Source organism: Lagenorhynchus albirostris, chromosome 5, assembly GCF_949774975.1.
Source record: "Lagenorhynchus albirostris chromosome 5, mLagAlb1.1, whole genome shotgun sequence".
In the NCBI taxonomy this organism is placed as follows: domain Eukaryota; kingdom Metazoa; phylum Chordata; class Mammalia; order Artiodactyla; family Delphinidae; genus Lagenorhynchus; species Lagenorhynchus albirostris.
Genome location: NC_083099.1, coordinates 97931370 through 97955052, shown reverse-complemented (window position 1 = coordinate 97955052; position 23683 = coordinate 97931370). Strand labels below are relative to the sequence as shown.

At 41.9% G+C, this 23683-nt stretch overlaps 1 protein-coding gene across 3 annotated transcripts in view; it reads left to right on the top strand.

Moving 5' to 3' along the window:
- NIT2 (nitrilase family member 2) overlaps positions 1–23683 on the top strand; it is a 38421-nt gene that overhangs the window by 6160 nt on the left and 8578 nt on the right. The window contains exons 2-11 of one of the 3 annotated variants that reach the window (XR_009540775.1): positions 1973–2091; positions 3654–3774; positions 5404–5492; positions 10052–10145; positions 10662–10736; positions 11830–11908; positions 13633–13731; positions 16399–16454; positions 16801–17138; positions 19970–20019. Coding sequence is in view for 1 of the 3 variants with exons in the window: in XM_060150699.1 (XP_060006682.1) it covers positions 1973–2091; positions 3654–3774; positions 5404–5492; positions 10052–10145; positions 10662–10736; positions 11830–11908; positions 13633–13731; positions 16399–16454; positions 16801–16892 (824 nt within the window). In the remaining 2 variants the exon portion in view is untranslated. Of the gene's footprint in view, positions 1–1972; positions 2092–3653; positions 3775–5403; positions 5493–10051; positions 10146–10661; positions 10737–11829; positions 11909–13632; positions 13732–16398; positions 16455–16800; positions 18476–19969; positions 20020–23683 lie in introns of those variants that run through there. The other 2 variants (XR_009540774.1, XM_060150699.1) reach the window with 2 other exon arrangements.

Sequence of the window (23683 nt, the reverse complement as noted above, 5' to 3'; positions counted from 1 at the left end):
ATCTACGAGATACTGTTAATGATACCTCACAGATGCTTCCATGTGTAAAGGACCTGCCTGTTCCTTCTGCTGTTTCCATGTTGGTCCCTTCAGTTAAGATATTTTATCCTTTGTTCCCCTTGGTAAGTCCTTAATTTTTAGAATACAATGAATATTAGTATAGCCAGGGACCTGACAATGAAAAGTAGTTTCATTTTACTGCTGAGGAGATGAAGTGACTAGTGTCTCGTCCTCAGCCTCAGGGAACTCCCCAGTGGTGGAATTGTCCGGCTTCAGCCCCCCTGTGGAGCGGGTGCTTTGCAGCATGTCGGGCAGTCCCAAGCCTGGTGCAGGACAGCTGCCTTTCTGGGTGTGATGGGCGAGAAAGGAAGCCATCAACAGAACCATGGTGGACTTCATCTTACCCTCCTTTAGAAGCAGAGACAAACCCAGCTTCTAAGTTATAGTGGAGACCTTTAGTTGGTCTGTGATGTTTTAGTGACAGCTCAGGCTGTTTGCCCCAAAGTAATTATCCCAGCTTTTGTTTCCTGTTTGGTTTTCATCCAGTCTTTGAAACTATTTGACAAACTGCATTCCGGGTTAAATTTAGTTCCTCTCAATATATTTAGGAGAAACCAAGGAATGGAACATCTGAGTTTTCCTACTTTTGGGGTTAACCCTGAGCCAAACAGGCCTTCATCAAAGGCTAGGGTCTGTCAGTATTGCCTCTCTGGGGATGTTTTTACAGCTACAGGAGAGACCCAGAGAGAGAAGTCACTAATGGTGGGATTTCAGACTCCACAGCAGAGGCCAGGCCATTACTGATAATTCCTGAAGTTTTGCAAAACTTTGTGGGTTACGACATGGTTTGGAACCTTTAATGTAGCCTTTCGTCAGACCATAAGCAAAAACTGTCAGTCAGGGTCCAGGCAGGACTCGGAAACCACACCAGTCACTTGAACAGGAAAAGAATTCATATAAAGGACTATTAACCAGTAAAAGGTGATTACTGTAAGAGCTAAAAGAGAACTCTATAGGAAAAGCAAATGTAGGGTGTGGCTACTACCTCAAGGAAGGAGTAAGCCTGGAGGAGCCGCTGACCTGCTTGCCCCAAGGCTGACAGCAGGTCTGGTTGGCAGAGCTGGCCACATAATATGTGGGACTGAGTCTCCAGTGAAAATGTGGAGCCGCTTGTTCAGACAGCAGGAAAAAACGCTGTTCGGTTTTCCTTCCACAGTGTTTCTCTCAACCTCTCATGGTATTTTTCATTTGCTACTTAATGTTGTGCTCCTTTGGGCACGGGAATATTCATGGGGTGAGTGCAGACCTGCCCAGGGGCCCTGCCCTGTGACTAGGCACACGTGCAGCCCACTGGTTGCCAGGCTCCCCCTCTACCTGCAGCTGGACCAGTGCACTGTGTCCCAGCTGGTGACGGGGACTTCGAGACAGGCATGTCCACTTCCCATGGGCCTGCTGCCCCAACTCACGGTGGAGCAGAGACTTCCAAAGGGATTTCACCTGCTACGCGGGGAGGTGCTCAGCGTCTGGACTGGGGATAGACTGGAGGCCGGAGGTCACATAATAAGGGATAGTCGCGTACTCAGACCTAGTCTTCTTTCTTCAAGCCACATTCTCACTTGTAAGGCAGAAGCTGGCCCTGCCTGCTTCACTTCAGATTCTTGTGCCTGGAATGGGCTTTGCCCACGGATGTGCTCTGTCTCAGGGTTGCTCGACCTCAGCGTTATTGACATTCAGGACTGAATAATTCTTTGTTTTCAGGGACTGTCCTGTGCATTATGGCATGTTTGGCAGTGTCCCTGACCTCTGCCCACTAGATGCCAGTAGTACTGCATTAGCTGTGACCATCAACAATGTCTCCAGACATTGCCAGATGCCTTGGGGGGCAAAATTAACCTTCCATTGAGAAATGCTGCTCTATGTGATTCAGCAGTCAGATCTTCTGACAGCTGTTTTCTTTTATCTTCATCCTCAGCTTTCCGCTTGGCCCTCATCCAGCTTCAAGTTTCTTCTGTCAAATCAGATAACCTCACTCGAGCCTGTGGCCTTATCTGGGAGGCAGCAAAGCAAGGAGCCAAAATAGTTTCTCTGCCAGTAAGTATGGAGGCAGCCACCCCTTTCTGGGAACTGTTGTCCCAGCAGAATAATGTCCGCTAGCTCTGGTTGTCCTTCTGTGTCCTGGGGTCCAGCAAGGTCCTTTGGGGCCCCAGGATTGTTCCATGCTTGTCTGGAAGATGACCCTAGCAAGAGTCTTTGTGATAAGATGTGCCTGCATGCTTACAGGTTTTTAATTTAGGTCACCTACTCTGTTCAGAAGCCTAGTAGGCTGAGGGACTTAACCTAAAGCTAAAGTACTCAGTGCCTCAGATATTTACCTTCTTTCCTTGTGTACTTTAGTCTTTACAGGACCAGGACATATTGATTTTAGCGCTAAGCTTCCAGCATTTAAAAAAATTGTTGAAAGTTGTTGAAAACTGAAAATTGTTAGAGACATTTAGGAAGTCTGTGGTATCTTCCAAAGTGTGGTAAGCCAGTAGGACTCTGCATCTGTCTCCTACGTCATCTCTTTTAGAACAGAATCAGCTGAAGATTGCGCCACATTTGTTTGTCAGCAAATACAGGGTCAGCCCCAGAGAAGGTCCTGCACGTGTCAGGACATGCATCTACTGGCAGAGGCCTGCTGGGGTCAGTGGGAGAACTATTCCCGACCACCCAGTACCCCACTATGGGGAGGAGGCAGCCGTTTGCAAACCCTGGAGAATTTTCAGGGCTACCTTATATTTTATTTTAGGCTCCAGGCCATTACAACGTGGCCAGTGAGTAGGAATCCTCAACAAGGGAGCTCGAGATCTTAATTTTGCACCATGGGACTCACCTGTACTTGCATCTGATAACGGGTTCTTGTTGGTTTAAGTTGCTAGGGGTAAAAGAGCCTAAAGGCCAGGAGTGAAAGCACTTGAATTCTCCTCTACCTAACACGTGTTTTGTAGGAGTTGGTGATCCTCGGACTTGAGTTTCCTAGCGCAGTGCCTGGTGCACAGGCAAGCTCAGTAAATGCGAAATGAATGAACTAGAGTCGAAATCTAGTAGTTTTGCTTTTCTTTTATCACAGAGCTGTTGAGACATATTCAGGGGAGTGAGAGATTTTGCAGGATCAGAATGACAGTGCTGGAAGGGAGCTTAGAAATAGATCATTTTATACATGAGGAAACACCCTAACCTCTGTGGCTTTCAAAGCTTCTGTATTTTTAAAAAACACAGGCTTTATCACTTTACATAGTTAATGATATAGTACTGAGACTATGGAGTCATCCTAATGCCCAAAGTCCTATGTGTAAGCCCAGTGGTAGTGGGGCCTGGGTGCCCAAGGCTGGGAAGGCGTAGTTCTCCTGCGGACTCAGGGAGAGGCAAGTGCGGTCTTTTGCCAAGGTGACCAGGATCTGGGATAGCACGCTGACTTGTCTCCTCCAGCCCCACCTGAGTCAGGGGCTGAGTCCTGTCTGTGTCCACAGGCTCTTTAGCCCTGAGGTGTCCATATTTTTCTTATCAGCTGTGTTTTACCCCTTTGAGAGCTATGTCTTTTTACAGCAGAACTTTAAAGTGAGTTGGGTGTTTTGGTGTTTTTTCCCCCTTTTTCTCTTCCAACATTATTCTAGGAATGCTTTAATTCTCCATATGGTACGAAATATTTTCCTGAATATGCAGAGAAAATTCCTGGTGACTCCACACAGAAGCTTTCTGAAGTAGCAAAGAAGTGCAGCATATATGTCATTGGAGGTAACTTCCTACCCTCAAGGTATAATGGCCTAAACATTAAAAACATCTGAGTAACTTTTGTTGTTACATTTAAATCATGCAATACAAATTAGCTATCAAAAAGAATGAGGTAGGGGCTTCCCTGGTGGCGCAGTGGTTGAGGGTCCGCCTGCCAATGCAGGGGACATGGGTTCGTGCCCCTGTCCGGGAAGATCCCACATGCCACGGAGCTGCTAGGCCCGTGAGCCATGGCTGCTGAGCCTGCGCGTCCGGAGCCTGTGCTCCGTAACGGGAGAGGCCACAACAGTGAGAGGCCCGCGTACCGCAAAAAAAAAAAAAAGAATGAGGTAGATCTGTATTTAGGAATGCGGAAGGATCTTTGAGACACACTGTTCAGTGGAAAAAGAGCAAGTTTAATATGAAATGAACAGGTACTTCCATACAGATGAATGCCCCACACAAAAGAAGGTTGTATATTTTTATATGTATTTATGTATGTAAGACATAGTAAATACTGTAGAAGGACACACACCAAACTGATGATAATTTTCTCTGGAGAAGGAGTTGGAAGTACAGGGGCAGGTGGAAAGAGAAACCATATCTGAATGTCTTTCATTAATATAGTGTTAAGATTATTTTTTTTCCCATAAAGAGGCCGCATACATCAAAGGTAGCTTAGAGTATTAGGCTTAGTGAATTAAGTCAGACAGAGAAAGACAAATACTGAATGCTGTCATTTACATGTGGAATCTAAAAAAAGAAAACAAAGGAATGTATATAACAAAATGGAAACAGACTCACAGAGAGAACAAACTAATGGTTACCAGTGGGGAGAGGGAAGGAGGGAGGGGGAATATAAGGATGGAGGATTATGAGATATAAACTACTATGTATAAAATAAATAAGCAACAAGGTTATATTGTGCAGCACGGATAAATAGAGCCATTATTTTGTAATAACTTTAAATGGAGTAAAATCTAAAAAAATACATTGAATCACAATGTTGTATACCTGAAACTAGTATAATATTGTAAATCAAGTATACTTCAATTTTAAAAAAGTAGCTTTATTTATGTGGTTTTGTTTAAATAAAGTGTTCTGTTTGTTTAAATAAAAATACAATAAAACTGTTTAATATAGCAAACAAAATTATTTCTCTATTATCATATAGTAAGAATTAGAAATGAATAAGAGGAGGAGAAAAGAAAGCAAAGCAAGAAGAGATAGAATTGCAGGAACCATATTCAGTGATGGAAAGACTGGCTTACATTTCCACCTCAAGACCTTTTTGGATACAGTTATGTTGCAGGACCTGGTGAATTTAAGTTGAGCAACAGTGAATTCCCCGTGTTGCACCAATGCTTCAGATGAAGTGTTGCTCAAGATCAAAGCTGAATTCAGAAACAGTTTGGTTATTTTTGAAACCTTTCTTTGGCATCTAACCTAATTATATTTCACCTACACTCTGAAGTTGGTCTCTGAAAAATCATATTCAAGAAGAAAAAAACATGATTAACCCTTAGAAGATAGTAAACTTTATTGTGGACCCAAGAAGATAGTAAACTTTATCAAGCCTTTGTCCTGTTATCATAAAAGAATGCTTTATTCAGAGTGTTTTCTATGTCTGTGTGTTTCTCCTCTCAATGAAAGGTTCCATTCCTGAAGAGGATGCTGGGAAATTATATAATACCTGTGCCGTGTTTGGGCCCGATGGAACTTTACTGGTAAAGCACAGAAAGGTAAGTAGAGAATGTGGCAAGTCTCATTGCCTCCTGAGAATTTGCTTTGAAGTTCCCAGTAACTCTCATCATATGGTACACACATCAGGCATTTGATTAGTTGGCACAGGTGGCTATTCTTGGCTGTTGGCATTTTGATATAAATTGTAGGCTCAGCCTATCGATTTCAGCCAAGGAAAAACCTACAGGAATTTTGATTAGGATGGTGTTGAACATACAGTGATCCAACTTTGGGGAGAGCTGACATCTTTGCAGTAGAAGTGCATGCATATACATTTAGGATTGTTAAGTCTTCTTGGTAAGTTGATTCTTTTATCATTATATGTCTTTTTTTTTTTCATTGTAGTACTCTTTGTCTTGAGGTTTAGCTCTGATATTACTATAGCCACTCTAGCCTTCTTATACTTACTGCTTGTATGGTACATCTTTTACTAATCTTTTATTTTCAGTCTATATGTCTCTTTATATTTAAAATGCTTCTCTTGCAGACAGCATGTAGTTGGGTCTTGCTTTTTTTTCATTCTGACAATCTTTGCCTTTTAACTGGAGTGATTACTCTATTTATATTTAATGTAATTATTGATATGGTTGGATTTTAAGCAGATAGACATTTAATTATTTTTTCCCTTTGTTCCTCTTTCCTGCATTCTTTTGGGTTGAGTAGTAGTTTGCTTTTTTTCCCCTAAGTTGTTGCCCTGTGACAATATACACGCTTATATTGTCACAGTCTACTTAGTTAATAATATATTTCTTCATGTGAAATTTAAGAATCTTGCAATTGTATAGGTCATTTCTTTATGGTATGGTTTTCATACATATTGCATCTATATACATTATGAATCCCACAAAACACTAATTTTTAATTTAAGTAGTCATGTGTATTTTAAAGAAATTAAGAGAGAAATATTTTGTGTTTACCCAAATACTTACCATTTCTAGTGTTTTTCTTTTCTTCCTGAAGATCTTAGTTCTGTCTGGTATGTTTATCTTCAAACAAAAAGACCTCCTTTAGCATTTTTGTAGTGAGGCTCTGCTAGCTATGAATTATCTTAGTTTTTATTTATGAATATACCTTTACTTTGCCTTTATTCTTTTTTTTTTAAATACTTATTTATTTGGCTGCGTCGGGTCTTAGTTGCAGCATATGGGATCTTCATTGCGGCATCTTTCGTTGTGGCGCGCAGGCTCCTCTCTAGTTGTGGCGTGCAGGCTCTAGAGTGCACGGGGATTAGTTGCCCCACAGCATGTGGGATTTTATTTCCCCGACCGGAGGTCAAACCTGCGTCCCCTGCATTGGAAGGCGGATTCTTAACAACTGGACCACCAGGGAAGTCCCGCCTTTATTCTTAAAAAAGATTTTTGGTGGGGCTTCCCTGGTGGCGCAGTGGTTGAGAGTCCGCCTGCTGATGCAGGGGACACGGGTTCGTGCCCCTGTCCGGGAAGATCCCACATGCCACAGAGCGGCTGGGCCCGTGAGCCATGGCCGCTGAGCCTGCGCGTCCGGAGCCTGTGCTCCGCAGCGGGAGAGGCCACAACAGTGAGAGGCCCGCGTACCGCAAAAAAAAAAAAAAAAAAAAAAAGATTTTTGGTGGAATAGAATTCTGGGTTGACAGTTTTCTTTTTTTCCTCATAAGTTTGAAAGATGTTATTATTCAGTTATCTTCTAGCCTCTTTTTCTACCCCCGATATGAAGTTAGTGATAATTAGTATTGTTCTTCTGCATGCAATTCATGTTTTTCTCTACCTGCCTTCAAGGTCTTTTCATAATCTTTAGTTCTCACTATTTTGACTCTTATATTCCTAGATATGGTTTTCTTTGTATTTGTCCTGCTTTGTGTTTCTTGAATCTGTAAAATTTAAGTCTTTCACTGTATTTGGGAAACTTGGGGGCATTATTTTGTTAAATATTTTTCTGTCCCATTCTCTTCTTATGGGACTCCAGTTTTGATACTGTTCACCAAACCAGGTCACCAAGGCTCTGTTTTTTATTTTTGTTTTTCAATGATTTATCTCTGTCTTCTTCAGATTGGGCATTTTCCATTGACCCATCTTCAGATTCACTGAGTCTTTCTTCTGTAATCTCCACTCTCCTGTAAATCAATCCAGTGAAATTTTTAAAAAATTCAGATGTTGAATTTTTCAGTTCTAAAATTTTCATTTCATTCTTTTTCATAGCTTTTATTCCCTACTGTATTTTCTGTTCGTTTATGCATTAAGAGCTTATTTTTCTTTACTCTCTTGAGCTTAGTTTCAATAGCTGCTTTAAAGTCTTTGATAATTATCACATCTGGGTCTTACTGGGGTCTGCTCCATTGCTGCTTTTTCTTTAAGACTTTGGGTAATATCTTTGTGTATCTAGTAATTAGGATTGTATATTGGATTATATGTTGTTGAGATTCTAACTTCTATTACATTCCCCTGAAAAGTGTTTAATTTTTTATTTTAGCAAGTAGTTAATTTGGGCATACTCAAACACCAAACTCTTTTTCCTTTGTGAGTGGGTAGCAACTTCAGCTGCTCTGTTCTACTGTAAAGTTGTTTAGCTTTAGCTGGGCTGCTTGGAGTTTGCCCCACACATCTTTAGTTCATTGGTTAGTCAGAGATTTGGACAGATTTTATATGTAAAATTTAGGGCTGTTCTTTGGCTTTCTCCTTTTCAGCAGCATTTCCCCCTCACTTTCCACCTGCCATGAAACTCTATTCTCTGGTTCCTCAGCTGGTATGATTGTGCGTAGTTGTCACCACCACTCCTAGCAACAGCTGGGGCCTTGCCTCCAACTAAAAGCTGTAAACAAATGGGAAACTCACACAGCACTAGTCCCTTCTTCCAAGTGTTGACTTCTCTTCTGTTTCTGCCTGATTTTGATTATTCTCAAGTGCTTTTAAGTAGTTGTGTTTTTTATTTTGTCCAGAGTTCATAGTTATCTGTGAGAAAGCTGGTCTGATAGGAGCCACTCTGCCATTAGTGGAAGAGGACCCAGCATTAAGCTATGTTTTTTTTTTTTTAAGTTAAGTATATTTCTTTTTAATTAATTAATTAATTTTTTGGCTGTGTTGGGTCTTTGTTGCCATGCAGTCTTTCTCTAGTTGCGGAGCGTGGGGTTTACTCTTTGTTGCGTTGTGCAGGCTTCTCATCGTAATGGCTCCTCTTGTTGCGGAGCACGGGCTCTAGGTGTGTGCGTTTCAGTAGTTGTGGCGATTGAACTTATATTGTCACAGTCTCAATATAAGGGGGTGCTCAGTAGTTGTGGTGCATGGGCTTAGTTGCTCTGCGGCATCTGGGATCTTCCTGGACCAGGGCTCAAACCCGTGTCCTCTGCATTGGCAGGTGGCTTCTTAACCACTGAGCCACCAGGGAAGTCCCAGCATTGAGCTATTAACCCAACTCTTTAAAGTGCTTGTTTTCAGAATTGAGTTTTCCAGGCCATGAATATGATATATATCTCTCTCCATTTACTTAGGCTTTCTTTAATTTCTCTCAAAGTTTTTTAATAGTTTTTTGGGTATAGTCTTGTATATCATTTACTAGATTTGTTCCTAATTGGTATTTCTTGATGCCCTTTCATTTTGTGTTTTTTGCTAGTGTACAGAAGTAGAACTAATTTTTAAAATATTGACCTTGTATATAGTACCCTTGTGTAAACTTATTCATTCTAATAATTCATCTGTATATTTCCTTTGACATTTCTTAGGTATACAGATATATCATCTGAGAATAATGGCTTTTAATTTTTTCTTTCTAATCTTTATCCTTTTTATTCCTTTCCTTTGCCTTGTTGCTTTGGTTAGGACCTCTGGTACAGTGTTGAATAGCAGGTGTACTTACCTTGTTCTTGATCTCAATAGGAGAAGGGTTTTAATGTTTCACCATTAAATATGATGTTTCCTTAGATTTTTTTTTTGCAGATATTCTTTATCAGATTAAGGAGGTTCCCTTCCTAGAAGAGTTTTTCTGTTCCGTTTTTTAAATAAGAATGGATGGAGAAGTTTACCAAATGCTCATTATGCACCTCTTAGGATGATCATATGACTTTTCCCCTTTATTTTGTTCATGTGGTAAATCACATTGATTGGTTTTTTAATGTTAAATCACATTGGCTTTCCTTGAATAAATCCAATTTGGAAGTGATGTGTTTCTTTTTAATATATTGCTGCATTGGGTTTGCAAATTTTACCTATTTGTGATTGCTCACCCACTCTCCACCTCTTCTGCCAATGTATCAGTTTGATTCTGATTCTGAGAAGTCTTCATTTAGCATTTATATTGAGTAAAAAAGCTGCACATTAATTGCTTTCCATAAGAAATCTAGATGTTGATTTGCACACCACTAAGGAAACAAGGGTCTAAGACCTACAGCATCATTTTTCCAGTTCCCTGTGTTAGAAATTATTTTGATATGATGTCAGTCAGCTTGTGGGGTGGGTTGTGGGCAGATTGGGGGTGCTGTTTGTACAGTTGATCTTAGAACACCCCCATTGCTGGCCATGGAAAGATGTTTGTTATTATTGTCATGAACCCTGCAGAAAAGAGGTAACCGAATCCATTATTTGTGATGCAGCTCCATCTGTTTGACATTGATGTTCCTGGGAAAATCACATTTCAAGAATCTAAAACGTTGAGTCCTGGTGATAGTTTCTCCACATTTGATACTCGTACGTACCAGATAAATTCACCTCTTTTAGCAGTCCCTGTAGAAAAGGATCAGGTAGTCCTATGTTTTTCACTTCTTTCCCTTCCCAACCTCTTTACAAAACCTGACTGAAAGGCCAGAAGTGAGAAGGGCAGAGAATGGTCAGAGATCTAGAAAGGGGGGGCTGGATGGAGAACTGAGGGTTTGACATGGTTTTGCTCTTCCATTTGGTCACAGCCTTTTATTAGTATGATAGCTTCCGGCCTGTACCCATTAGGCCACGATTGAACACCTCCCACTTATATAAGAAGCATTCAGTTAGAACGAGTTTCTCATCTCTGCTTTGCTGTTGTAAATGATGTCTTCACGAGGTGAGGTCCAGGCAGGAATAAGCTTATACATTTTCTCCATCCATGGGCCCTGCATGAATGTATTCCCGTCAGTGTTTTGTGATCATTAGATCTTGGAGGCTTTCCCCTGCTGCACCATGAGGGAGGAGCTTAACTTTTTGTTTGTGTATTTTCTGTTTGGAAAACAGCTTACTGCAGAGTGGGCCTGGGCATCTGCTACGACATCCGCTTTGCAGAGCTGGCACAAATCTATGCACAGAGAGGTAAGGCAGCTCTACAGTTATGTTGTGTGAATGCTTGGAGGTGTAATTTGGGCTGGTCTTTGTGGATAGAGGGAACCCTTGGTCAGAAAACCTGGAGGAGAGGTCTTAATTTCTCTACCTCCATATGAATTCTCAGACTTCTCCTGCATATGGACAGTATGGTTTTTTGGGTGTTGTAATTTAACACGCCACATAGCTGAGGGAGGAGCCATACTCCTAAACTAAACCTCTGCTCTACCCTTTGAGCCCTTCCTGCTACTGTGTTTGGAAAGAGTCACTCGGGGCCCAGTAGAAATGGTCTGCGTGCACATGGCTTTCACCACTTACTAGTCCTAGATGTTGGGTAGTCGAAATGTAGTCAGTGACATTTTGGTCCAGAGGAGCATGCTACCATCCTGGAGAAGCACCAAGTCAGATCAGAAGATTTGGGTTCTGGTTCCAACTCTTCCCCTTAATTGGCACAATACTTGGGGTAAATTACTTAATCTCTGGAAAAATATGCATCTCCACAGGAACAGTGTGAAGATTAAGGAGAGAGGACTTACAGAATTCCTCATATGGTACTCAACAAATATTAGCATACGTACTAGACTGCCAAAGATACTCTGATTCCAATTTATCTGTCGGTGAAAGTGAAGTGGGTGCAAACGGTTTGACTCCCTGCTCAGCAGAAGGTGGAGGCACAAGGGCTCTGGGTTGGCAGTCTCAGTTGAGTCTTAGCAATAAGTAGTAGAGCCCTACTCTGCCCCTCGTTTCAATTGACAAGCATCACAAAACATGGTCCTTGGCCATGGGAGCTGACCACATGATGCTGAGAGGAATTCGAATGACAGGTTCTCCACTTTTTTAAAGCAAAGTCACATGTTGTGGTTTTGGTTGTCAATACCACTTTTCTTGTGTGTATGTGTTTTGTGTGTGTGTGTGTAGAGGAATTTAGAGCCATGCTTAATGCTGCTGACCCTGTCTGACTTGGCTGAATCTTTTTATGCTTGGGGAAGTTTGAGTTTGGTCCCTGCTGGGTAAGGAATAGAGGGAGGGGCTCGTGTGGTTGGGTGTCTACCTGCATCTGCTCTTTGGCCTTTCTCTCCCCAAGGCTGCCAGCTGTTGGTATATCCTGCAGCTTTTAATTTGACCACCGGACCAGCCCACTGGGAGTTGCTTCAGCGAGGCCGGTAAGAAAGCATCTCAAGCACACCTTCAGGAGTCTCAGTGTTTCTTTGTGGGAACATTTCCAGTTTGGTGGAAGCACCAACCTTCCCCGTAAGGAATGCTGCCTCTGACTCAGAATGCCCCGGCATCCAAATGCAGTTGAAAAAGGTGACTCTTTTCATCTTGCAGCCCAAAAGGAGGGCTTCTAGTGTAGGGCACCTTCTCCTCAGAAGCCACAGCACCAGTCTCATGGATTTTGGGGACTGTGATGTTTGAATTTTGAAGAGCATTCACTGCATCAGGTGGGCAGCAATTTCATTCTTCTGTGTTCAGGCATGGATTGGTGTCTCTGATACAGTTGCCAGCAACTTTTACAGAGAATTGGAGACCCACGGAATGTATGTGTCCGAAGCCAAGGAAAAGGCAGGGGTTATTTTAGCCTGACAGCCCTAGGGAGAGACTTGTGGTCTGCACTCTGTGGACCCTGTGCTGCTCAGACTGGGTGTTTATCCTACTCCATCCTCCATAGTGTCCTGTTAGTCTTGGCACTCTGCTAAGAAACTCATCAGTTCTCGCTCTTCTAAGTCCTGAGCGTTGCACAGCTATGTTGTGCATGTCACAGTTGCTGTTTCCCTGGTCCCCTGAGGCTGAGGAGTGGTGAAGGGAAGATGGCAGAGGTGCGTGTAACATGGAAGGGGAAAGGAGTGTGACTGTGTAAAGTGTTCTGCAAAACAAATGCTGGTCAGAGATGAGTTTTTTTCATTAAAAGATTTTTAAAGTGAGGTGTTACATACTTACAGAAAAGTGTACTTGTTTTAAGTTTACAGGTTAGTGAGTTTTTACATACGTATTCACCTATGACCAAGATCAACATCTTGAACATTTCTAGTGCCTTGCAGTGCTCCCTTTTGCTCCTTCCCAGTCAGTACTCTCTTCTCTCCGCCCAGGGGTAGCCACTAGCTCATGTCTGGAGATGACGGTAATTTTTATTGGAAGGGGATGTAGAAGTGTTTGGCTGGTTGCGTGATGGAAGGCGGGGTAGGGGTACGTGATACCCATGAGTATTAATAAACGCTGCCTTGTTGAAAGGAAGAAAAGCTTGGGAGAGACTGGGATGGTCTGGCATGAATCTGTTGATTGAGCCCAGAGGGCTCTGGGTCAGGTGGCTTTGGTGCACCCGGGCTGCCACCCGAAATTCTTGCCTAATTTGAGACAATGGGGCTGCCACATTGGCATGGAAGGGCCCTGCAGCCCTGCAAGGTGTGTTGTCCCAGAGCAAGGCCAGTCCATTCTCTCTGGCCACCTTGACTGCATTAACCAGAGAAGCTCTGCTCTTTACTGTTACAGGTTGGCTCAGGCCGGGGTTTCTCGGCTTTGGCAGCACTGACATCTTGGGCTGGATGACTCTTTGGTGTAGGGGCTGCCCTGTGCATTGCAGGGTGTTTAGCAGCACCCCTGGCCTCTACCCACTAGATGCCAATAGCAATCCTTTAGTCGTGACAGTCAAAAATGTCTCCGGACACTGGCACAAGTCCCCTGGTGGGCAGAATTGCTCTACTTGAGAACTGGCTTATGCAATAAGATCTTTTTTGAAGAGAGGGTTCTGTGGCTTTGGATGTTTCTTCCACATCTGAGCCAGCCTGTCCTATCCTAGTTTTTGAAATAAGGATCTGTACACTTAGGATAAAAAGTCACAGATCTATGTAATCACTGTATAATTTACCTCTTTTCTGTCCATTAACTACAGCGCTGTTGATAATCAGGTGTACGTGGCCACGGCATCTCCTGCCCGGGATGACAAAGCCTCCTATGTTGCCTGGGGATACAGCACCGTTGTGAGTCCTTGGTGAGTTGGCTACACAGGGACAGGCTCACGAGGAGCTCGGGAGATGGCACTTGGGCAAGTGGGTTGTCTGATTCCTGCCTGGTCCCGCCCCTCCCTCCACCCCCATCTCCCCACATGCCTGCCAGGTCTCCAGGTCTCTCAGTGAGAGAAGCTTCCACTTGAAAACCATGTGAGAGAGAAACGGTCCTGCTCTCCTGACTGAGTGCTTGGCCTCAGCCCTCTTCTGAGTTTCTAAGTGACTTTTAATGTCAACCAAACTTGGAAACAAGGCAGCAGTCACGGGTGGGTGGTTTTAGTAAAAGAGGCTTCCAAACTCTTGGCTTTTGGTTAAAATTTAGACTGGGTCAATGGTCCTAGGGCAGGAATGAGTTGCAGGTTGAGGATTTGCTCCCTGCATAATGATTAGAGGAGAGTGGAGGATGGGATGAATTAAGGGGAGCTGTGAACTTGTCCTCTGTGAGAGGGAAAAGCATTTTATTACTTAGCGAAACCAGCATGGAGGTCTGCCCAGATACATATACATATGTTAATAGACATATCTTACTGGCATTTGTATAGTTTACATAGTACTTTCACACACATAATCTCAGTGTGAACTCTCAGGGACTTATCTTTATTTAGCCCAGTTTATAGATGGTAGACTTGAAGTTTACAGGATAAAGTGGCTAGAACTGGTGTTTGGATCCAAGACTTTTGAATTCAGAACTGAGATTTATTCCATACTACTTCTCATATGTCTGTATGATTACAAACACATAAGCACACACACACAGATATGCATTTCTACAGTTTCAGGATAAATAAACCAGTAACAAGGCTGCAAAGGCTTAAACGTCACTGTGGGGTTCCTAAAGTTTCTCTCTGCTGACTTTACAGGACCCACAGATTAAAGTGCGTGGTGGGGAAGGCCTTGGAAGATGTGACCAGCGAGAGAGTCCCAGTGAGCCTCTTGCATGCTAGGATTTGGGAGGCATTGAAAGACTGGAAGGATTGAGTTGGCTTCAGAATTAAACTTGACTCAGGTTCCTCTGCAGATGTTAGTGATCAGCTTCCTGACCTTTTGGGCAGCTCTGCTCCCCAGCTGGTTCTCCTAATGAACTCTGTTACTGATCAAGCTGGCTGCTCTGACACAAAGTAGTTGTATAAGATTTACCTTTATTTCTTCCTTTTTAGAATCCACCCCCCCATTCGGTTTGGGAGCCCTCTGGCTTATATCAGCGTTGGTATAGGCGCCTGGGGTTAACATAGAGATCTTTGAATGCCAGGGCAAATGGGAAAGAAATAGAAGAGACTAGAAAAGGATTCAGTTAAATGGCATTAATGATGGTGTTTGTAGCTCATTGTGCCAAAAATTTGTGGCCATCTGGTAGATGGAACCAATCATTATGTCAGATTGTTTGTTGTATCAGATTACTTTGTTTTGTGCTTTGGAGAAATTTCATTTCACAGATATGTTTCTGAAGCTGTTTTGGGCCAAGAGCCTCAGCACGGGAAAGAGTTTTCCAAATCAGCTTTTCCTCAGATTTATGGAGTGTTGCTGTTCCCAGTGTGGGGTTCCTGCCAGGGCATGGTTCTACCATTTCTACCCAGGCCCCATAGGTTGAAACCTTTCCCTCAAACCCTGAAAGCCATTAACATAGGGATCCAGGGATCACAGGCATGAAACCAGAGATCCAGGCAGATCTGGGCCCTGCCCAGGCCTAGTCTCACCGTCCGCATGGTTGGGTAGCAGCCTTGGGAGGTGTGAAGAAACAGAGCCAGACTCCCCTTGTAAAGGGGTCTTGAATGTACTCACGAGGAGACAGATGGAGCTTCCTGTTGGTTATAGGTGTCTCTATTCCCAGATGTTTACATCCGTCGACAGAAATAATAAATAATCTATAATAGGAATAGAAAAGAGTTTTATTCAAGCCAAACTGAGGGCTGTAGCCTTTGAGACAGCCTCTCACATAGCTCTGAGGAACTATTCTGAAGAAGCATGGTTTGCGGCACAGTTTTATATCTTGTCAGAACAAGGAATGTCAAACACAACAGGTGTACATTCTTTCAAGATTTCAAAAAAAAAAAGATCAGCATGTATACAGCAAGTGGTATGGCCTTGGTGCTTGGGAAGGGAGCCTTATATAGAAAGAGTATTAGCATTGATGTCTCAGGAAGGGAGGCATTTATTTCCATCTTCAGAACGAACATTCTTTCCTTCTGGACAGTGCACCCTTTTCTTTAATAGTTAAAGCAGATGTACAATGTATGTGTGATAGGCCACAAGGCAGACTGTTCCAGTTAGCATAAAGTTTAAGTTAAATGATGTATAAGCCAGAATGACTTCCCCATACCTCATTATGTGAAAATTTCTTCCATCACATCTTAGAATAATTACCATTCCCTAGCAGTTTGTGGGTTACAAAATACACTCCATAATTTTCTCACCAAGTCCTCACAGAGCTCATATTTCCACTTTATGGATTAGGAAATGGAGATTCCAGATGACTTGCCACAAGGCCACACAGCTACTTCAGTGGTAGAACAGGAATTTATGCCCCTACCTTCTTGTTTTAAATCTCAGATTCCTTCCCCTTTGGCCTGTGAGATGGGGAGGAAAAACAGAGAGACCCTGAATATCAGCAAACATCAGAGAATCCACTCATTCTCCCCCTGAATCTTTTTCAGGGGGGAGGTCCTCGTCAGAGCTGGCACTGAAGAAATGGTCGTGTATTCAGACATAGGTAAGATTAGCCCTGGCACAGTTGAGGTCTCTGGTGTCCCCATTCTCTGAGGCCAGATTCCATAGCTGTGAAACCCTGTCACCTGGAGGGGCTCCTTTATGCCCCACCCTCCTCATTTATCCTTGGTTCTCTGGCCAAGCCCTGGGGCTGTATCTCAGCCTGAGTTTTCTTGGTTTGGTTTGAAATGACTGCAGGGGCATTGCCAGGCTGTCTGTGCCTCCAGACAAGGCCTGTGAGCAAATTACTTGCTGAGGCTCTGGTTGTTTTCATAGTGTTTGGGGAAGAAATTCCCGTCGGTCGGTAAGGAATTACATCTTACTAATAGTGCACTTTTCTGTTTTTGCAGACCTGAAGAAGTTGGCTGAAATACGCCAGCAAATCCCCATTTTTAGCCAGAAGCGCTCAGACCTCTATGCAGTGGAGGCGAAAAAGCCCTAATGTTTATGTTTCCAACGTGTCATGAAACAGGAAGATATGTTTCTACAACATAATCAACTCCCTTCTGAATTCTTTAATGGAGATTCTTTTTTGTTTTTTTTTAATTTCAGCCTTTTCCCTTCCTGGATAGGGAAGCTCTCTGTTGAGATGGTGGAGCATCAACTGATGCTGGTATTCTCCACACCATATTAAATAGTCAAAAAGGACTCAGGCTGGCATAGACGAGCAGAAGGCAAGGGAATGGCTGTAAGTCTTCCATATTCAAGTTATCTCAAAGCAATTAGTAAAAGTATCAGATCTTGGTATCCTTAATGGTTGATTGACCAGATATGAATAGATCTGTGTCATGAACTTCTTATCTGATTGTTGGAGTTGGAATCCATTACGTAGAAAACTTGTTCTTTGAGCAGTACCTTAAAGTTACATTTTTGGTCTGTGAGTAGCTATGGAAAGCAAGGTGATGGATCCTTGGTGTTGGCTAGAGGAGATGGCAGCACCTTTCCTAGCAGCCTTTGGGCTCTTCAAATTCAGGAAGGAGCTAACTATTTAAGACCCCCTTAGTTTTAGGGGAAACATTGTTTCAATAATGAGCCCCCTGGGAGAATGGCAGTAGCATAATTTGTCAAGGTAACTAAAGTGTGAGTCTCTGCAAAAGATTTTCTTGATAGGGGTGAGTGTCTCTTTTTCTTTTCTCCCTAGTAACACTTATAGCTTGATAAAGGTAAGTTTTTAGCCCAGTGGTTTTCAGAATCCTTTTACATAATTAAAAATTAAGAATTCCATTGAGGTTTATGTATGTTATAGCTAGTGGTGGGTTGGTAAATGTTTAATGACCAGCTGTCTGAGAAGAAGTCGATTTTGTAGTAGCATTTGCCAATTTCCATGGTGTACTTACTGCCAAATTCAAGCTATCAGTGTAACACTTCTAAACACAGAGCTGGGAATAGATGTGCTCGATTGGCTCTTGTGAGCTGGTGCAATTCTACTCTAGCACACCACTGTTTACATATGTATAGATATTTGCCATACTGGAAAATAAAATTTAAAACAAAAGAATACACGAACACGCATCCCATTATCTATAAGAATGATGACATTATCATGTGCAGTTTAACCAGCACTGTATACGCAGAAGTGTTGTACAGTGAAAAAGGCAAATGACTTTTTAAAAATAAGTGTATAATTTGGCAAAATTTGACATGTATATACATGAAACCACTTCAATCAAGATAATAAATATACCCACCACCCCTAAAAGCTTCTTTGTGCTCTTTTATAATCTCTCTGGCTACTCCTCACATCCTCAGGCAAACACTGATCAGCTTTGTCACTACAGATTAGTTTGAATTTTCCAAAATTACCCAAAAGTGGAATCATACTATAGTTTTTTGTGTCTTCTTTCACTCACCATAATTATTTGGAGATTCATCCGTGTGTGTGCTTCAGTAATTCATTCCTTTTTTATTGAGTTAGTAGTCCATTGTATGGATGTACTGGAATTTATCCATTTACCTGTTGATAGACATTTGAATTGTTTCCAGTTTTGGGCTATTAACAAATAAAGCTGCTAGCTACATTTTGTACATGTTGTTCATTTCTCTTGAGTAATGTCCAGGAGTGGAATGGTGGAGTCTTGCATGTATTTCACTGCCAGTGCCATTTTACTTAGCAGTCTGTCAGAGTCCTAGGTGCTCCACATCCTCATCAGCACTTGGTATGATAAGCTTTTAAAATTTAACGATTTTAATATGCATGTAATGTTATTTCATTATAGCTTTTTCTTTTATTTTTTTTGACGGAACGTGGGCCTCTCACTGTTGTGGCCTCTCCCGTTGCGGAGCACAGGCTCCGGACGCGCAGGCTCAGCGGCCAAGGCTCATGGGCCCAGCCGCTCTGCGGCATGTAGGATCTTCCCAGACCGGGACACGAACCCGTGTGCCCTGCATTGGCAGGTGGACTCTCAACCACTGCGCCACCAGGGAAGCCCTCATTATAGCTTTAATTTGTATTTTCCTAATGACTAAGGATGCTGAAGCATCTTTTCACGTGCTCCCTTGCTGTCTGTATATCCTCTTTGGTGAAGTGTCTTTGCGTATCTTTTTCCCCTCTTTTTATGGGGTTATTTATCCTCTTATTGATTAGTAAGCGGTCTTTATATATTCTAGATAAAAGTTCTTTGTTAGGTTTTAATTTTTACAAATATATTCTCTAAGTTTGAGGGAAAAAAGTCTTCATTTTCTATTTTTTTTTTTCCGGTACGCGGGCCTCTCACTGTTGTGGCCTCTCCCATTGTGGAGCCCAGGCTCTGGATGCGCAGGTTCAGCGGCCATGGCTCACGGGCCCAGCCGCTCCACGGCATGTGGGATCTTCCCAGACCGGGGCACGAACCCGTGTCCCCTGCATCGGCAGGCGGACTCTCAACCACTGCGCCACCAGGGAAGCCCAGTCTTCATTTTCTTAAACGTATTATTTAAAAAGTAAAAGTTTTAAATTTTCATGAAGGCCAATTGCTTTTTTTAAATACAGTTTGTCATGAATTTAGGTCTATGACCCATTTTATTTTATTTTTTAATTTTTATTTTATATTGGAGTATAGTTGATTTACAATGTTGTGTTAGTTTCAGGTGTACAGCAAAGTGATTCAGTTATACATATACATACATATAACTATTCTTTTTCAGATTCTTTTCCCACGTAGATTACAGAGTATTGAGTAGAGTTCCTTGTGTTAAATAGTAGGTCCTTGTTGATTGTCTTTTATATATGGCAGTGTGTATATGTTAATCCCAACTTCCTAATTTATCCCCCCCCCCACCTTTCCCTTTTGGTAACCATAAGTTTGTCTTCTGTGAGTCTGTTTCTGTTTTGTAAGTTCATTTGTATCATGTTTTTTAGATTCCACATATAAGTGATATCATATGATATTTGTCTTTGGCTGACTTAACTTAGTATGATAATCTCTAGGTCCATCCACGTTGCTGCAAATGCCATTAATTACTTCATTCTTTTTTATGGTTGATATTGCATTGTGTATATTTACTACATCTTTATCCATTCATCTGTCCATAAACGTTTAGGTTGCTTCCATGTCTTGGCTGTTCTAAGTAGTGCTGCAGTGAACATTGGGGTACGTATCTTTTCAGAGTATGGTTTCTTCCAGATATATGCCTAAGGATTGTGATTGTTCGATCATTATGGTAGCTCTATTTTTAGTTTTTTAAGGAACCTCCATACTGTTCTCATAGTGGCTGTACCAATTTACATTCCCACCAACAGTGTAGGAGGGTTCCCTTTTCTCCACACCCTCTCCAGCATTTATTATTTGTAAACTTTTTTAAAACTATATTATTTTACTAATCTTTTTTAACATCTTTATTGGAATATAATTGATTTACAATGTTGTTAGTTTCTGCTGTATAACAAAGTGAATCAGCTATATGTATACATATATCCCCATATCCCCTCCCTCTTGAGCCTCCCTCCCACCCTCCCTCTCCCACCCCTCTAGGTCATCGCAAAGCACCCCGCTGATCTCCCTGTGCTACACGGCTGCTTCCCACTAGCTATTGATTTTACATTTGGTAGTGTATATATGTCAGTGCTACTCTCTTACAAACTTTTTGATGATGGCCATTCTGACCCACGTGAGGACAACTCATTGTAGTTTTGATTTGCATTTCCCTAATAATTCGCAGTGTTGAGCATCTTTTCATGTGCTTTTTGGCCATCTGTATGTCTTTGGAAAAATGTCTATTCAGGTCTTCTCATGTTTTAATTGAGTTGTTTGGTTTTTGTATGTTTTTTGTTTGTTTGTTTTTCTGGTACGCGGGCCTCTCACTGTTGTGGCCTCTCCCATTGTGGAGCACAGGCTCCGGACGTGCAGGCTCAGCGGCCATGGCTCACGGGCCTAGCCGCTCCACGGCATGTGGGATCTTCCCAGACCGGGGCACGAACCCGTGTCCCCTGCATCAGCAGGCGGACTCTCAACCACTGCGCCACCAGGGAAGCCCCTGTATGTTTTTTGATATTGAGTTATATGAGGTCTTTATATACTTTGCAGATTAATCCCTTGTTGGTTGCATTGTTTGCAAATATTTTCTCCCATTCTGTGAGTTGTCTTTTCGTTTTGTTTATGGTTTCCTTTGCTGTGCAAAAGGTTTTAAGTTTAATTAGGTCCCATTTGTTTATTTTTGTTTTTATTTTCATTACTCTAGGAGGTAGATTCAAAAAAATATTGCTGTGACTTATGTCAAAGAGTGTTCTGCCTACATTTTCCTCTAAGAGTTTTATAGTATCTGGTCTTACATTTAGGCCTTTAACCCATTTTGAGTTTATTTTTGTTTATAGTGTTGGAGAATGTTCTAATTTCATTCTTTTACATGTGGCTTTCCAGTTTTCCCAGCACCACTTATTGAAGACTGTCTTTTCTCCATTGTATATTCTTGCCTACTTTGTCATGGAATAATTGACCATAGGTGCATGGGTTTATTTCTGGGCTTTCTCTCCTGTTCCATTGATCTTTGTATTTCTGTTTCTGTGCCAGTAATATACTGTTTTGATTACTGTAGCTTTGTAGGATAGCCTGAGGTCAGAGAGCCTGAGTCCTCCAGCTCCATTTTTCTTTCTCAAGATTGCTTTGGCTATTCAGGGTATGACCCATTTTGAATTGGTAATTGTTTGTATATGGTGTGAGGTAAGAGTCAAGATTTTGGTTTTTTTTTTGCTTATAGCTATCCAGTCGTTCCACTGAATTGCCTTGGCATCTTTATTAAAATGAATTGGCCATATGTATCTTGATCTATTTTTGGACTCGTCTCTTCTTTTTCATTAATCTATTTATCTTTACACCAGTAACTTACTATGTTGATTACTGTAACTTTATTTTTTCTTTTTTTAAATGGTTTGGCTCTTCTTTAAAAATTTATTTTATTTATTTTGGGCTGCGCTGGGTCTTCGCTGCTGCGCGTGGGCCTTTCTCTAGTTGTGGTGCATGGGCTTCTCACTGTGGCGGCCCCTCCCGCTGCAGAGCACTGGCTCCAGGCACATGGGCCCCAGTAGTTGTGGCTCGCGGGCCCAGTTGCTCCACAGTATGTGGGATCTTCCCGGACCAGGGCCCAAACCTGTGTACCCTGCACTGGCAGGGGGACTCTCAACAACTGTGCCACCAGGAAAGCCCTGTAAATTTATAGTAAGTCTTTAACTCAGATAGTATTAGTCCTCCAACTTATTTTTCAAAATGGTTTAAACTAAGTCCTTTGTATTTCCATACAAACTTCAGAATCAGGTTGTAAATTTCCCCAGAAAAAAAGCCTGTCGGGGTTTTCACTGGGATTGCATTGAATCTATAGAACAGTTTGGTGGAAAGTTGAAGTCTTATCCATACTGAATCACTGACTCAGGAACATGAGATATCTCAGTTATTTAGGCCTTCCTTAATTTCTCTCAGCAGCGTTTGTTAGTTCCAGTATAAAGGTAATGCCAAACTTTTGTCCATTTTATCCCTGAAGACTGCAATTGTTTTGATGCTGCAGTATTGTTTTGGAAACATTTCTAGTTTTTCATTGCTAGTGTATAAAATATAATTTATTTCTGTATATGGTCTTTTATCCTGAAACCTTGCTAAATTCACTCTAGCAGCTTTTTATATGTGTATTCCATATGATTTTTCACATAGATGATCATGTCTGCAAATACAGTTTACAAAATAAGCTTCTTCCTTTCCAATCTGGTTCTTTTATTAACTTATTTATTTATTCTGGCCTATGGCACTGGCTAGAACCTCTAGTACAGTTCTGAATAGACTAGTGAGTGAACATATTTGTGTTGGTCCTGATCTTACAAGAAAGCACTTAAGTCTTTCAAAGATGCCTTCAATGAGGTTGGGGAAATTCCCTTCTATTCCTAGTGTGCTGAGAGTTTTTATCTGGAAAGGATGTTGGATTTTTTTTCCAGATGTCTTTTCTGCCTTATTGAGACAAACTTATCTTTTTTCTTCTTTAGTCTATGTTTATATATTGTGAATTATACTGATTTTGGAATGATAAACCAAACTTACATTCCTGGGATAAATTTTACTTGACCATAATATATTAAGTTTCTTTTAAAATATATTGCTTGGGCTTCCCTGGTGGCACAGTGGTTAAGAATCCGCCTGCCGATGCAGGGGACACGGGTTCAAGCCCTGATCTGGGAAGATCCCACATGCCACGGAGCAACTGGGCCTGTGCGCTACAGCTACTGAGCCTGCACTCTGAAGCCCACGTGCCACAACTACTGAAGCCCGTGTGCCTAGAACCCATGCTCCGCAACAGGGGAAGCCACCTGAATGAGAAGCCTGTGCACTGCAACGAGGAGTGGCCCCTGCTCGCTGCAACTAGAGCAGCAACGAAGACCCAACACAGCCAAAAATAAATTTTTAAAAAAACCCCAAACCCTCTGCTTTGTTTAAAAAAATAAATAAATTGCTGGGTTTGATTTGCTTACATTTTAAGAATTTTCTTTCCTTGTAATACCTGTGTCTAGTTTAGGAATCAGGGTCTGCTGGCCTCAGAATGACTTAGGATGTATTTGTTTCTCTTCAATGGACTGAGAACTATGTGGTAATTTGTATCTTGTCTCTTAATTTTGATTATTCTGGTCATTTATCAATTTTGTTGATCTTTCAATAGAACCAGCTTTTGGTCCCATTGACTTATCTGTTTTTCAGATTTGGTTTTGCTTATTTCTGCTCTTATTTTCTTTCTTCTGTTTACTTTGGGTTTCATTTGCTCTTATTTTTCTAGTTTCTTAAA